At 39.1% G+C, this 17,559-nt stretch overlaps 1 protein-coding gene across 1 annotated transcript in view; it reads left to right on the top strand.

Moving 5' to 3' along the window:
- rspo4 (R-spondin 4) overlaps window positions 1-17,229 on the top strand; it is a 39,567-nt gene extending 22,338 nt beyond the window's left edge. The window contains exons 2-5 of the mRNA XM_030135002.1: window positions 1,691-1,879; window positions 5,698-5,835; window positions 13,265-13,465; window positions 17,105-17,229. Of these exons, the coding sequence (XP_029990862.1) occupies window positions 1,691-1,879; window positions 5,698-5,835; window positions 13,265-13,465; window positions 17,105-17,229 (653 nt within the window). The remainder of the gene's footprint in view (window positions 1-1,690; window positions 1,880-5,697; window positions 5,836-13,264; window positions 13,466-17,104) is intronic.
- Window positions 17,230-17,559: the final 330 nt, after the last annotated feature.

The following is a 17,559-nucleotide window of genomic DNA, read 5'->3' as shown; positions in this document are numbered from 1 at the left end:
CATCTGTCCAAAAACTTTACCATGCACTGATAAGTCAGGCCACTGGGGGCAGTAGTGCACCTGATAAGTCAGGCCGAGGGTTTTCAAGTACATGCATGTTATGTTTACATTGATGTAGTTTAGGTTGTGTTTCGTCAACATCCAAAACACAGACACTGCAAGATGTTCCCTTTCAAATGAAAACTAATGGACTAATAGTTATTTTATTTTTACCCTCACTGAGCGAATGTTAAGAGGTTGAAACATTAATATATTACCTCTACGACTATAGAGGGTATGCACGTGACGTCACCGCTAGCGGAAGTCACCGCAGTTACGCCCACTGAGTGGCAGAAAGAGGGAGATGAGTAGCAGCTTTGGCTTGAATACTGCGAAAACTTTAGAACAATCTAAAAAATGAGGAAGGGCTGTTGTGCCATTTGTTGCTCAAATAGGTTTAAAAAGCAGTCGGAGCTACTGTTTTAGCAGCTACCTAAAGCCAAAGACAGAAGAAGCAGATGGATCACTGCAATTTGTAGAAATAACTGGAATCTAGGCAATGAAACCTGGATTTGTGGTTGCCATTTCCTGTCAGGTAACGTTAATTTATGATGTATTGTTGTGTAAAATCATTCCTTAAATTACATATGGTTTTGGCTAACGTTACTTTGTAGTAAAGCTCTTAATGTTAGCATCTGTCATTTAGTTCTGTTTCATAACTGAAACGTTTTTGTCTTCAGTTGTGTGATTCTGAACCTTGTGCTCTACATGATTTGTAAACTTAAACTGAGGCTAACCTAGTTTTCCAAATAAGGGGGTACTCTAGCACAAAGCTGTTGTATCTGTGTTGTATCATGTATTTGATGTTAACTCTACTTAAATCTCCACAGTACCAGTAGATCATCCACTCACTTGGGTCAATACTAAGGGTTCAACTCCAGTAAATCAGTAGTGAACTGTGAGCACTACTGCTGGGCCTTTACCTTGGCAATCACTGCCAAGAAAATACGTCTGCACTGACAGAAAACCTCCAAAACAATAGTATGTTGAACTGAAAGCACTCACCAGCTGTAATCCTCTAATTAACAATGACGAGGATGTCAACAACTCTTTGGCTTTTGTATGCTTTCAGCCTTTGCGTTGTGGATTTTCCCGGCGCTGAAATCAGGTTCATATAAATGTCAGGATACGTGATTTCCGGCCACATATCAATGTTCGTAGACCACTTGTTGTTTGGTAGCTTGTATGGATCCATGTCCAGTCCAACTGTCTTTAATTTCATGTTATATTCCACATTTTTCCGGGTCTCGCTGTAGTTACTGCTATGCTCCGCCATGTTGAGCCGGTTTGTTTTTGCCACTCAGTCTGACTTAGAGGGGCGTGGCCCTGGGGGGAAGTGACGTATGTGCATTCCTTCTATAGTACTTGATTGTTTTCTGTATATACATTACAGAACATAGTATAATTCTAAAAACAGTACAGATGTTGTCTTATGTCTTATTGTCTTAGGGGGTCTTTGTTTTTGTTTGTTTTGTGCCTACATTTGTTTTCCAGTCTGCAATAATTTCTGTTTATATGACCTTAAAATGGGATTATTTGCGCAATTCCTTCTTCAACATCTCCTTACCTCTCCCTTCACTGTGTTTTCTAATTTCTTACCCTTTTCTTTTCTTTTTCCATCCCTTTTTCACCCCTGCATTTTCTCCCGCAGCTCAGAAAGAGATGTCAGAGGACTGTCGGAGCTGTCTGGAGTGTTCCAGTGGCAATGGCTGTGTGCGTTGCCCCGAGCGACTCTTCCTGTTCTTGCAGAGGGATGGGATGTCTCACCATGGAACTTGTCTCCACGCCTGCCCGGCTGGACACTATGGACAGAGAGGGAAGGACATCAGCCGCTGCATGAGTAGGTTTAAATATAAGGCATCTTTCCTTTGAAGAGATCACTTAATCTGACTAAATATCACAAGGCTTTGCTGATATTGAATCTCGCTTATGTATGAGTCATTTATCTTGAGGCCCAAATCAATGTTGGAAGCGACTGGGTTTTTGTTTTTTTTTTTCTTAGAGGAACCACTCAAAAACCACAAGATTTGCCTTTCAAACTTAATTCTTGAGATGCACCTTGCTTAATTCACTCCAGAGACATACTGTCCTAATGAAAGAACAAAAACATTTAACTCAGAGTGCATAGTTTTGCCTCTTTATTAAAGGGTTTATTTGAATTAAGAGACGCCAGCAAACCCACAGAAAGGGTTCATTTGAAGTTTCTTCATTCCAAACCACAAGTGTAAACTGTTTGCTGCAGCTGCAAACTAACCCACCAAGACTGTCATCTCCAAGCTGAATATTCTAGGATCTAACCTACTCTAAGAAATATATAATGTTAGTACTGATAGGAAGGATTCTGACAGATGGAATCTTAAACCAAATGTGTGAATATGTTCCTATTAGAGGCTTTAACATTTCTATTAAATGAGAACTTGAACTTTGTGGAAAACAGTGGAAACCTGATCAGGACAGTGCCAATTTTTTTCTGGATAGATGTGGTTTACACTTTGTTTATATTTGGTAAACAAACCAGCATGCACTGCCGGTGACAGCTGTAATAGATGTCATAGATGTTTGTACCTAAGAAGTAAACAAGGTAGTACAGGCTTGAAGACAGTATGGAGGGCCTTCTACTGAACCTTAAAGTAATTCATTTAGTATTTCCCTCAAAAAGGATTAATGTGACCCATTTTTAACTTATCTTGACTCACCTGAGTATCTTGACCTTTTCAGCTCTGTTTTCATGTGACTCTAACCATAAACCAGGACTTGGCTTTGGGCTATGTTTGAATGGATAGTTTGGGTTATGTGTCAGCCACATGTTAAACACAGAAACTAGATTTTCCATTTCAAGTGAAGTCTAATCTTTGATTTAATACATGTTAGAAACCTAACCCTGACCTAAACCAGTCACTGATCTGATTAGGGATGGGAATCGATAAGAATTTAACAATTCCGATTCCATTATCGATATTGCTTATCGATCCGATTCCTTATCAATTCTCTTATCGATTCTCATTGGGTGAGGGAATAAAAGAGTCCAAACGGGTGTGTTTGCATTAACTGTCTTTTATATTTCCATCTGCACAGAAAATACAGGGTAGGGAAGCAAAATTTACGATGAACATTGAGTTGTTTTTTCTCAGCAGGCACTATGTCAATTGTTTTGAAACCAAACACATATTGATGTCATAATCATACCTAACACTATTATCCATACCTTTTCAGAAACTTTTGCCCATATGAGTAATAAGGAAAGCAAACGTCAAAGAGTGTGTGATTTGCTGAATGCACTCGTCACACCAAAGGAGATTTCAAAAATAGTTGGAGTGTCCATAAAGACTGTTTATAATGGAAAGAAGAGAATGACTATGAGCAAAACTATTACGAGAAAGTCTGGAAGATACTATTAAAGAAGAATGGGAGAAGTTGTCACCCGAATATTTGAGGAACACTTGCGCAAGTTTCAGGAAGTGTGTGAAGGCAGTTATTGAGAAAGGAGGACACATAGAATAAAAACATTTTCTATTATGTAAATTTTCTTGTGGCAAATAAATTCTCATGACTTTCAATAAACTAATTGGTCATACACTGTCTTTCAATCCCTGCCTCAAAATATTGTAAATTTTGCTTCCCCACCCTGTATAACATATACAGTATGCACAAATAATAATAATAACAGATGACACTGGGCCCGGTTCGGGGGTGGGTGGCGTGCAGTGAAAGTGAAACTTAAGACGCTTTACTAATTCCTCTATTGCCGCATGTCCACTTCTTCGAACCAGTTCGACTCGGCTTGGCTCATCTCCCGTTGTTGTGCACCTCATTTCCTTTCCCTTCTTACCTTCGGAAACTTGTATTTGAGGAGTTATGACGTTTGTTGCCCACACCAGAACCGGAACCGGAGTTCCCTTTGCCACTACATTCACAAGCGCCGCTGAGTATCAAATACGTGACATTCCTGTAAATGATTCACATGCTGTGGACAAATGTTTGAGGATATTGGAGGGATTCCACCCTTTGAAGACATGGAAGCTTTGCAAGTGTTACGAGTGGACCTGGTGTCATCTTTTTAGACCGTTTCTGCCTCAACACCATGTTGGCTACGTTCTGACCAAAACAATGCAGCTTACGCGTGATGTCATCGTGCATGTGCAACGAAGGCAGAATCGATAAGCAGAATCGTTAAGCGGGCAGGCAAACGATTCCAAGGAATCGAGCTACTGGGATCCAGTTCTCAAAAAGAACCGGTTCTCCATTCCCATCCCTAGATCTGATGCATGTTTAGACACTGTTAAATTACATCCAGTTTTTAATCTACTTTTATACACCATAATACAGAACCCCTTTGGTGACAAGTGAGAATAAAAAAATGCGTGGCCACGAGATAAGTAACTCATGGCCACAAGTTACTACTAATGCATGACCACAAGACAATTCACTTACGAGATTGCTGTATAGCGTAGCACACTGATTTGATGCTTGGAACACCTCAATTTGATTTCATTTTATTTTCACCTTGGTAGGATCTACCATGATATACTTCGATTAAAGTAATGGCCATGCAGCAGTTAGTAACTCACGGTCACAAATTAATATTTTTTTCCTCACATGTCCCCAAAGGGGCTCCATACCATGATGATCTTGTGGACTGAAAATCTTTAGACCAGGTTTTGATTGTCCTCTTTGAGGTTCTACAGTTAAAATTTTGGATGCTCATCTAAACAATCCTAGATGAACTATCTCCTTTTTGAACTGGTGTTCCAATAGTCTTGTTTGAACATAAATGCAAAGCTGTAGCTGAAACTATTTTTTTTTTTTTGCAGTCACAGAAGGTGAGGATTGTTGCAAATTACAACTTCACTACATAATATCACCAAATATCACACACCTAACCATTCATTTCTTGACCTTTGTTATTGTAAAGTGGGTTCAGAAAATGAATGAATGAATTTTAATGTAGTCAACAACTCCTCTTCCAGGCTGTCAGTCGGGTGATTGAGTTATAAAACGTGTTTATTCAGAATTGGCTAACAGTGCAAATCCAACTGTAAACTGCTTCAATAATGTCTATTTTACATGCAAAAGAACCAACTCGTCACAGTTCCAGTTCTTTAAACATGCAAATTTGCTGCTTTTCCTTTGTGATTAATTCGAGGTTTGGTCTATTGGTTAGACAAAGCAGTATTGTGATGTTCATAATTTGAACTCTGAGACCACTATCTAAATGTGTACCAAAAAGTATTTTAAGGGCAGTAGAGAAACTTACCTTACCTTAAAGCCTTTTTGCTTTCAATCAGGGCTGTAAAATCATAATTCAAGGTTTAGGAAACTTATTAAGGCTGTCTTTTAGCAGCAAAGCAGCTCTACTAAATGTTACCTAATTATCTTACCCTGGTCCACAGGTCCCTTTGTCTTCATTGTACTGTCCTTTAGCTGTTGTGCCACATTTTCCAATGCCCACAGCCCCATCAGTTACCAGACCGCAAAACAACCAGTCACAGCAAAGTAGAGCTTCCCTTCAGCTGATCCCGTCTAGCACCTTTCATTTATGGCCAGTGGCGTTTACTCACTGCTCAGTTTTGTAGCTTAGTTGTATCACATGTTCAGAACTGAAGAGGCTATTGATCGATTGTTTGTTGACTGTTTAATGAGACGTCTGTGTCCTGTCAGAGTGCCGCTCTTTGGACTGTGAGCACTGCTTCAGCCGGGACTTCTGCACCAAGTGTAAGCCTGGTTTTCAGCTGTACAAAGGAAAATGTCTGAGCCACTGCCCAGAGGGAACCTTCATCCACCAGACAGACTGCTTTGGTAAGAGAGAAAAACAACAATGTAAGCTTTTTATTTTCTACACTGAAGGGAATTAGATCCATCCATTCTGTCTATTTGTACTGCATACACATTGCATCTTGTTTCAGAAACCCAGGTAAGCCTCTGTCCAAATTCTTAGACATATATTAACATTTAATCCAGGTTTCTGATCCATGTCTAGTGTTTTTCTAAACACTGTGTCTCTATCCAGATACCTCAGTTATTATTACACTGCTGGGGTAGTGTGGCCTCAAATAAAACACAACCAATACACACTTACCGGAAATAATGGTCACGGCTGTAGAAGTCGGCGAAAGGTGGTAACTGTCTATCACCCTTTGGTGGTGGACAGTTACCACCAACACTGACTGCTGACAAATATCTGCTGGCTCTTTTGTTCACTTGACTTAGATTCACATTGAGAAACAGTTTAAAACAAGTGGTGCCAGACGCAACAAACCCCGCCCCTCACATGGGTTGTAGCCTATTTTGGCATCGATCCAGCTGATGTCATCATATGCATGTGCTGATGTCAGCGTATCAACTGCCTCTATATATGTCCCAAGTTTGAAGTAAACTGAAACAAAATTGATATTTCTATATAGTTGAAATTTCACCCATTATAAGTAAATGGGAGAAGACAACATATTTTAAAATTAAAAAAAATTTTTAACTTTGACCTTTTCCCAAAATGTAACCACATGTAATCTGAGTCACTGGAAATCTATAAACCCAATTTGGTATGAATTCAACCAATAGTTTTGCTGGTGCAGACATCTGAAATTTTGCCCATTATAAGAAAATGGTGTGTGTGTGTGTGTGTGTGTGTGTGTGTGTGTGTGTGTGTGTGTGTGTGTGTGTGTGTGTGTGTGTGTGTGTTAAAAATTCATAAAAAATTTGAACTTTGACCTACTCTTTCCAAAGTGTAATCAGAACTATTCAGGGTCACTGGCAATCTATAAACCCAGTTTGGTATGAATTCAACCAATAGTTTTGCTGCTAAAGTGTTAACAAACAAACAAACAAACAAACCAAACCAAACCAAAAACAATACCCCTTGCCTCCCATTCAGGGGATGGGGTAAAATACACAATTTGACAACAGTCTGCAAGGCTGTGATAGACAAGTAAGAGAAACCTGTGCTAAGGATGGAGAATGCATGGTGGAAGGGAAACTATTTTCCACTAGTTTTAATTTATCTGGAAAGCCAGAGGAAGGTGTTAGCAGAACATGCTAATTGCTAGTTAAGGTACTTTATTCTGAATTAGCTGGGGGCAGTCAAAGACACAGAAGAACCTCCAACTAAAACTTCACCATGAACCTTCATTTGTTTGGACTCTAAGCTCTTTTTAACATGGATTCCGTAACTGGATTTCCCAGTCTACATTTTCACCTATGCTGTTGCATCACCTGAGGTCAGTAATGAGGATAGTTCAGAGGTATTTTATTATTCTCAAATGGCCAGGAGGCTCTCCAAGAAGTCAAGTACGGGTTTATTTTAAATTAAATTCTTACACTTCCATAAGCGCTTTGAGGCTTCACATCACCCATCACACCCCCCCCCCCCCCCCCCAAAAAAAAAAAAAAAAAAAAAAGAAGTCATCAGCTTATTGGACCACATTCACATTTCCCTCAGCAGTCACTCACGAGATGAGAAGATCTAAAGCTGCTATCAAATGGATAATGTTACTGCTGTATTAAAGGTACAGACTCTGACTGATCACTGTTGTTTCACTGGATTCTGAAAGTGACAAAGAATGTTAGACAATATGTCATACGTATTTTTTTTAAACCTTCTGTTTATTGGTTTTTGTTGTTTTTTAACACTTTTTTTTTTTTTTTAAAGAAAGAATAGAACATAGTTCCGTCATATGATACAAGAGTCCAACACACAGACAAACCACAAGTGGAACAACCCCCCCGGCACACATCCCCTCCATATCACAGGAAAGATAAAATAAACAAATAAATAAACAGTAAATAAATACAAAATAGAAGTACAAAAAAATTCCTACTTTAAATGTTATGAAAAAAAAAAGTACAACAAAATACTCAGTCAAGAAACATGGCAGATTGCACTATTAACATAGCTCAGAAAAGGAGTCCATGTCTTTTCAAAAGTGTTCGAGGCTCCAGCTAACGTCAAACGAATTTTTTCCAGTTTGAGAAAATACAGTACCTCCTTGATCCATTTTGAGAAGGTTGGTGGAGATGAGGATTTCCACTTTAACAATATAAGCCTCCTGGCCAATAAAGATGTAAATGTAATCATGTCTTTGTTAGCAGAGGAAAATTTAAATAGAGCAGGTACAACGCCAAACAAAACAGTAAAAACATTAGGAACAATTTTCTTTCCTGTTACCGTTGATAAAACATCAAAGATTTCCGACCAGAATTTATTTAAAGATGGGCAACCCCAAAACAAATGAGTCTAATCTGCTGTAGCCTGTTGACATCGATCCCATAAAGGAGACATTGTACCAAATATTTTTGCCAGCCGAGCTTTGGTGTAATGAGCACGATACAGAATCCTACATTGAGTGAACCCATGATGTCATACGTATTTGAAATCGTCAACCAGTCCTTATCATTGGTGTCAATATTTAAGTTTCTCACCTTGAGTTTAATGTCAGAAGAAAATGGCTGCCATGTGAAATACAGCCTATAACGTTGAAAAAGTCCAGGAATGTGGACAGCATGTTAATGCATTTACCTCATCTACACTGAGATTCCACATCTAACTTTGTCAGTTTGATGCAGTCTATTTGAGTGGAATAATTACATACATGAACATTTCCAGTCCTGCTGAAGAAAATTTCCACAACCTTTGTTTTATCTCCAGTACTGCCTCCCAGGAAAACAAACATGTAAATCCTCTGTTTCTATTAATACATCAGATTTCAGAAATAAGTTAATTACCACCATTCTCTACATGTGTCTAATTGAAATATTGCCCCCCACTAATTTGACACATGGAAAATTGGATATTTTTTGGAGCATCTGCATCTTAACTGGTTGCCCCCATCTGCACATCTTTGGATTGCGGCCTTATGCTAATTTTCCTCGTTTTGTAAATATAGTTCCTAATCTGCCAAAGTTTATTGAGTACAAGTTGGATTGAATTTATTAAGAATGTATTTGGACTGCTGTTTGAAGTTACTGATGTACTGAAACTGCTCTTATCTCACACAGTAATAAAATGCTGCTCTCTACAGTGGATGCACCAGTGAAGTTAATCTGAGAGGTTTAATCAGCTGCAGACCTGTTCTCTGCAAAAACCTACCCCTTTTATCTGTGAGCTCTGTGGCCACTTATCTGCAGCCAGACTTTCAGTATTTTTGTGGTTCATTACCTTACATCAAGATACTTCTGTCAAATAATATAGCTATTGAGGGACTACATCTGCTTTAGAAAAGTGCACTTTCATGAAACAGGAGACAAGATCATGGCATTGCTGTTAAAATTTATTCCACAAATTAAAGCCTTTTCCTCGAAGGAGAGCAATAATGTCACAAAGTTCAAAACTTAAACAAATTCTTCTTATCATTTTAAAAGAGTGATATTTTGCTTTTTTTTAGTGGAATTCTGCATTTTAAAACATTTCCCTGTGGTTTACATAAACTGTAAATGCTAAACTTGGGTCTGAATTCTTCATTAATTCAACTCCACAGGTCCATCTTCAACCCGATTTCTGAGTAATGACATCAGGAAGGTTGTTTTGAGCGCTGGCCCTTTAAATGCAAATGAGCCACTTCATGCCCCACCCCCTCCAGGTTGTTGGCTGTGCTGCTCTGTCCAACAACTAAACATTTTAGGTAATCGGCTCGAAGTTTGGACATATTTTCAGTATGGACTACAACCGCTGCTGCTGATAAACAGTTATGAACTACTCTGAGAAATGTTCATCAAAAGTCTTGACCTTATATGTGCAAATGTAGTGACGTAACTAGTTATGGATTAATAAATTAAGAAAGAACTAGAAAAGCACTCGAAGAGCGCAGGCCTCCGCCAAGGCAGATCATTCCCCCCGATCACCACCAAAATGTAATCATTTGTTCCTTGTGCCAGTATCAACATTTCCTGAAAATTTTATAAAAATCTGTCCATAACAAGGTTATTATCGTTAACGAAAGCTAACGAAATAACAAAAACTAGAACTGAAAAAATATTTTCGTTAACTGAAATAAATAAAAACTATAATTAAAAGAAAAAAACGATAACTAACTGAAACTGTATTGTGTGGTTACAAAACTAACTAAAATGTATAAAAATTATGGATAAAATTCCCTTCGTTTTTGTCTTTTGTCAATGTTGGATTGATTTGAAATTGATCTATTTCGCTCTAGCAATTTTAGCTAGCAGCACCATACGACACTTCACAGTCTGTCACTTGTGGTTTAAAGTCGTCTTCTGGTCCCCATTCTACCTGGAAACACGGAGACTAAAGTTGAAAGAAATCAGCAGAGTCCTGTCTGGGATTTATGTGAATACGACGGAGAAGAGGAGAAAAGATATAAAATAAACTAAAACTAAACTAAAACTAAGTATTTAGAAGAAAATGAAAACTAATAAAAATTAGCAAACCTGCTCTAAAAATGAATTAAAAATAACTGAATTAGAGAAGACAAGGTCTGAACTAAAGCAAACTAAACTATAATGAACGATCCAAAACTATTATAACCTTGGTCCATAACTTTTTGAGTTATCTTGCCAACAGACAAACAGACAGACAGACAAACCCGATGAAAATATAACCTCCTTGGCAGAGGTAATTAAAATGGGTCAGAGAAATACCCTCGATTTTTGCCAAAATAAATATCAAAATAGCTTTGCAGCCCCTGAAGGGTTCAAATTCAAATCTTTTGAACTATTAGGTTCCAAATACACAAATAAATGAACCAAAGACTAATAAAAGTGGGTTTGGCAAAATATGACCCCTTTAAATGATCCTGACAGATGAATGCAGTTTTTGTTTGGGACATGCTATCCAAATATTTAGCATCTTTACCAACCCAATTCCCACCTAACTGTAGACATTGACACATACTCATCTCTTCCATTTCTTTCTCTCTTCATTTTTCTTCAGCTGAATCGTTTCCTTTGTGTAGCCCAACTTTTGCTGAAACACATGACTCACATTAAAAGTCCTCAGAGAGGTTTATCTTCATATCTCGTTGTGTATCATTCTCCCTTCTAAGTAAGTGAGATATATTGTTGACCTGGCTCATCAGTTGTTGCTGCTGGGAATTCAGATTCTCCCTCTGCCATCCACCTGCAACATCTGCTGCTACTGTTGTTTCTTGGCAATATGTCCACATCTGGATTTCATGGTCATGTTAAGGTTTCATGTCTGACTGTTGGTACACACCTCAAGCAAATACAGAGGAGAAAAAAAACAGTTAATGGAAAACTATTTGTTTTATACCCAAAATCTGACAGTAATAATGATGATTACTAAGAAATGTTGGCCCATCCTGGACGTGGTTGTGGTTTTTCCATTATGGATAGAGTGGAAAAACTTGCAGTGACTGATTCCGTGGGTGACATCACTCATCAACAAGATCAACTATAATGTCCCAAGTATTAATGCCCGAGTTGGCATTCACTTCCTTTAAATCATAGCACGGGTGGTTATTGTAACATATTTATTTTATACTATATTTTACCATTGTATTAGTTATGGTTGTAATTTTTTTCCTCATTATCTAAGGGCACATTCACTCAAGCGCTGCTTTTTCACCCATAAAGACCCAAACAGCAACTGGCAACCAAAACCATCTACTGATCTCAAATGTTTAATAACTTCTGATCCACTAATCCTATCAATTCATGTAAATAATTGTTGTAAAAGGCAATTTATCATCTTTTCATGGTCATTAGATATGACCCATTTTGGACGTTCTGAGGCTCTGTAGTTAACGTGGAAACACTGGCATCTTCTACAACATTGATTCACAAGTAAAACCCATGGAGTTGGATCAATGACAGTGGATGGTTTATGTTCATGTATTAATATCTATGCTAAAAAAGTAACTTATTCTTCAGTTTTCTCTGTTTCTGATATAATAACCCTCAACTTTAATCTGAGCTTTTATGAACATTTACATTTACATTTACACCTGTAATTCAGTATTCATATTGAATTAATACCTGCTAGTTGAGGGCGATGATCTTATGAATCAAGGAAATTATCCTGTTTTTAGGTAAGTTAAAATGTCTAGATGTAAACAAAGAAAAAGCTGCCTTTCTCAAATTTCAGTGGATGTATTGTCCTTGGGTATCATATACCAGCATGCTGCTTCTGTCCAACTAAGATGAGGTGGAATATGGGAACTCTGATGGTGTGAATATTTAACTCGCATGACAGATCAGCTGACTTATCCTTGGTGTTCTCTTTGCATTAAGCATGAAAACATATCTGGTGATGTGGACCAACAAAAAGACCAAGTCATTCCTTGGTTTCATCAAAGAAATAGAAACACTACAATTAGAGCCATGGGTAACATAAACTGTACTGCCACCTACTGATGATAGCAAGACCTAAACACCCATGATTTGCATTTTCTTTTAATTTTTGACATTTTATGGGAGTATTTTCTAGCAGAGACAGCTGCATTGGAACCAAAGTAGGACATTTCTAAATGTATTTTAGGAAGATCCAGGTGGGCCCTGGGGTAAGGCCCTTAATGTTATACGTCTATACCTGGGAACGAGCGATACCGTCATACTGGCAAGTCGTACTGGCTCAGACGATGCCCGTTACAAGGTCTGCGTCAGGTGTTGGGGAACCAGGACATCCTGATGTAAAACTGGCTACTGGATCAAGACATTCAAGTGTCCGGGGGGGGGTAATATCAAATACCATATTAGCCCCGATTTTTAATGCAACAAGATGTGTTCTAAGAACTCCTGTGTAATTTTTTTTTTTTAAATTTTTGTCCAAACCCCCCCACCCCACCCTGAAAATTATTTTTTTAACTCTGAAAATCACAACTTTCACAGCTTCTCCACTCTTTTGTCCAGTGCAATGTATAAATATGTTCATGATGGGCCATTTGATGATCCTATAAGTGCCATATTGTATCGTAAGAGTACTTCATACTCTTACTCATGCATTTTTACTGTTTTTCAATGTTTTAGTTTTTATTGTCTGTTTTTTTTATGATAACACCAGCCTGCCCAGGGACTACTGGTGGAAATTAGCACTAGTGCTACAACCTGGTACAGTACACCTCTCCTTTTTAATGTTAATGTATATTGTGCATTGTCCCTGTCTAAATAAATAAATAAAATAAAAATGAAATGAAATGAAATGAGGTAAAGCCTTGTACCTCATCCATGGTACAAAGATGCTATAGGAAGGGGAATCAGCACAACAGGTCAGCTTGAGGGGGGGGTTTTACCCTTATTTCTTTTTTTTTTCTCTTAGAGGACTGTTCCGTGGCTCCGTTGGGAGAGTGGAGTGATTGGAGCATCTGTCTCCGTGACGGCCTCACCTGTGGATTCAGATGGGGCAAGCAGACCAGGACCCGTGGAAGAAGCCAGTCTGGGAGAACACCTGAGGAGCAGTCACTGTGTCCCACCCACAGCGAGACACAAAAGTGCAGGATGAAGAAAAAGTGCCCCCAAGGTAAGGCTGTGTAAACTGTAACAATAAGAAGATGGAAGATTTAATGCTTATGGTTTATGAATCTATAACTAACCCCAAACAAACTGAAGCCTGTTTCTAATGAGCAGTCTGACAGAACTGTATCCTGTTTTCTGTTTGACTGCTAGCGTCTGTGGATTCCTTGCAATCTACATTCTTGTACTAAGTGCTATCTTAGCACACCTCTGCAGATTTATAATGCCAAGAGGGAGAGATTGGATCCCATAAAAAAAAATTCCCAACATGTGCTATTTCCAATTAACACTTGTTGCCTGACTTTAATAGGTCTGCTCTTTAAGGAGTATGGGTGCAGTGTGTTGTTTAGAAGCCTTTCTTCATTGCTATGATAACAAACTATAGTCCATATTCTCCGTAACATGTCACCATCTGTAGCATCTTTTTGCCTGAGAAATCCATAAAGTAGCATAAGCTTTTCCTGTCTGTTAACATTGCTGAGGATGTGGTTGTCTTGTTTGAAAAGTTTAAATGGAAACTTTATCAGCGGTTGCATGCTGAAGTTCAGAGTAGGTACCATCATTGTGGTGGTATAAAAGTTGGAGCTGGCTGTGCAAAGAGGCAAATTAGTGTAGTTTTATATGAGATGACTTGTTCCAGCCTGGTTTTGAACTGGCAGATTGTTTACCTGCATTGTCATTAATCTGATAAAAACCATAAGCGGTCTGGTGATGTTGTTCTATAGGAACAAAACCCAGAGTGGGGGAGGTTGGGGCGGATAGAAGAAGACAGAAATCATTTATTAATCAAAATATAAAAAAAGTTAAAGCCAATTTTAAATAGGTTGATAGGTTGAGTAGAGATTTACAAGAAGTCATTTTACTGCTAAGAAACTATCAGTGTTTCCTTTGTATTCAGTTTAAAACAGTAACTATGGGATGGCTGCCACTGCTAGTTCAAACAGTTATGAAATACAGGCTCATGAGGTTGTATTACACATCTCTGCAGGCGGCATTTAATGTGAACCATCATCAGACCAATGTCTTCAAGTAGCAGAAATATCTAAAGAGAGAGGGTTAGGTTTGTTTAACTAATGTTATTGAGGCTGTTATACAATAAAATTATATAAGAACTATACTGTTAGTGATGGTTTAGTCACATGACCTGCCCTGTCTCTTCCCTCATCTTCTGTGTAAAGTTGGAGTTTTAAGCTTGAAATAGCAGGTCTCTATGGAAACCAAGATGACACAGGAGCTAACAGTATATTGTATAGAGAACAGATGGTCCTTCTCCTTTTATCCTGTTGGAATTGTGTCACTTATTACCAGTGTTGGGAATAACGGCGTTAAAAATAGTGGCGTTACTAGCGCCATTATTGCTTTCCAGTAACGGATAATCTAATAAATTACTATTTGAAACATTACAACGCCGTTACCGGCAGTGAAATGTGGCATGTTAGTACGCACTGATATCTAACAGCTGTTATCCGTCCTGGCTCACTCAGCCAGGCACAAGAGGTGTGACATTCGCGGACGAGTCGAGTCTTTTGAATGGCTCTTAACAGTGAACGATAAGAACTGATTTGTTACCAGCTGTTTGTTTACGAGCCGTTCTTATATTCAAATTACCCACACTGCCTTCATGTTTCACCTGTGTGTCCATGAGTCTGAGTTGTCCACGCTGCCTTCACCTGAACAACTAATGACATGTCCGAGTTTGAGTTGTCCCAGCACACCCCATTCACTTGAACGCAGCTATATGCACAGCTAATTTAGGGGAGGAGTTATCAGTGAGTCCGACTGACTGGACTGAAGACATTTACTGCTGTATCAGGGAGGAGCGACTGAAAAAAGTGGAGATGCAGGATTAACTGGAGGAGCATCTTCTTCCTATGAATGCAGATATGCATTTATGTGGTGGAAAAGCCGGGCCCTGGTGGACCCCAGCCTCACCACAGTCATGGTATGAAGTACCTGTCTGCTGTTCTACTCTATGCAAATGGCCCGTGAAACATGCTCAAAAATCAGTTTCCGTTTACATATTTGACGGTTTTTCAAAAAAGTAACGCAATAATTACTTTCCCTGGTAACTAATTGCATTTATGAAAGAGTAATTCATTACTAATTCAATTACTTTTTTGGGGAAAGTAACTAGTAACTACAACTAATTACTTTTTTAAAGTAATTTGCCCAACACTGCTTATTACACAGATGGTGTGTATGGTAAGAATTTTCAGTTTATGGTAAAGATAGTAAGGTATCAACAAGTTTTGTGTAAAATGGCTCATTGAACTGCATTTCCCATCCTATATGATAAATGTTGCTGATACCAGAAACGACCATATTGAATCTTGTTCTTTGAGAGCAGGGTAAAGTCTGGCCATGTCGATGCTGCAGAAACATTAGTGATGTGTCGTGTTCATAAGAGTTGACTCTGAGGGTACGTTTACACGGCAACACTAGGATCTAATTCCGCAAAGATTTCTCCTTTGCGTTATAAAATCATTCCGCATTAAGATGAAGCCGCTATGATAACGATCTGCGTTAATATGAGTCCGCGAGGACGGCTGAATACGCTGTAGTGGCCATGCCAGACCAGTAGCTGGCGATGTAGAGCTGTAGTGAAACAGTGGCAGTAAAACACACGCCTGCCAACAAACGATTTCCGGTTTAGACAGCCTTTAAATGAGAAGAAGAAGAAGAAGAAGAGGCGGACAACACTATTTACAAACAACAATGGCAAGTGGTCGTACAAAGACGCGGTGGAGAAGCGACAGCAAACTGAGCACAGTTAGCAGCAAGTATGTTGTTCTGAAACCGGCCATTGTTGTTGTGGTTGTTCCTTCTTTTTCTGCAGCTTTATTGTGTCATAGAGGCTGGCAAACCAGCTTGGAGGCGCATTACCGCCACCAACTGGCCTGGAGTGGGTTAACGGGCGGTTCTTGGCTGCGTGCATGCGGTGACTTCATATTTTACCCCGGAACGCTCCGATTCGCGTTAACACAGAGCTGAAATGCGGAGCGTATCGATAACATTCCACCCTGGACCCTGGTATCAAAAGTTTCCGGATTCAGGCACTCTAGGCACCGTTTCCATGTTAACAGAAGGCTAATCTGCGATGAAATCTTCCCGGAGTCGACTGAATCCTACGCCGTGTAAACGGCCCCTGAGAGCTGATGATTTAAATCAGAAGAACCAGCTCCTATCGAGTGAGAGCTGGCTCCCCAGTTTGTTTTTGCCCTTTCGCTGCTCAGCTCTCTCGCTCTCAGTGGCTTAGCACTGCTCACCACAAAACTTTGTTTTGACTGGGCGGCATGGCAGCCATGCAGCCAATCACACGTGAGGATATGGATCATACCTTACAAATAATACTAAATTAAGATCCATTTGGGAGCCAGAAGAGCCAGCTGTTCCTTGGGAGAGTCAGCTCTCTGAAAAGAATTGAACTTCCCATCACTAATATAAGAGACAGGTCCAGAGTGGCTAATCGGGAAAATCTGGACAATTCTCAGTGGGCCAGGCAGATTTTGGGCCATGACGGGCGATATACGCTTTTTTAAAATTAATTTATTTATTTTTTGCTGGTGTTCAGTCATGGTGCTGGGTTGATCACATGCATGAAGTGAAATCGTTTCCTTAAATGACTTTGATGTGACATTTATAATAGGCTGTGATCCAAAGTGGGCCGGTCTGAGGTATGAAAGTCCAGGGCTGAGTCCCACTCTGGCCCTGCTAAGAGACATATTCAACAGAGACAAACAGTGGATGTCAGAGTTTTACAACAAAATGTGACCTTCTTGACTGTTAAACTGACACCATAAGTTTAAATGATGCATAGATATCAAAAAATTACTTTTCTTTTTTTATTCCAAAATAAGGTCCCATGTAACACAAGTGGAAGGAGTGGTGTTTCAACAATGTACAAAGAACAATGTCATGTTTGCATATTGGTAGTAAATATGCAGTTGTACTGTAACAACATTGAATGTTGACAGGTAGTCAACAACCAAACCCTTTCCCTGACTGTAAAAGAAATCCTAGAGGAAGTGGCCTGCAGCACCCTGTGACCCTCTCGAGGAGAAAGCAGTTCAGAAGATGACTGAGTGACTTTAGTGTTCTTTA

This window comes from Sphaeramia orbicularis, chromosome 5 (assembly GCF_902148855.1).
Source record: "Sphaeramia orbicularis chromosome 5, fSphaOr1.1, whole genome shotgun sequence".
NCBI classification, from domain to species: Eukaryota; Metazoa; Chordata; class Actinopteri; order Kurtiformes; family Apogonidae; genus Sphaeramia; species Sphaeramia orbicularis.
This window is presented reverse-complemented; position numbering and strand designations above follow the sequence as displayed.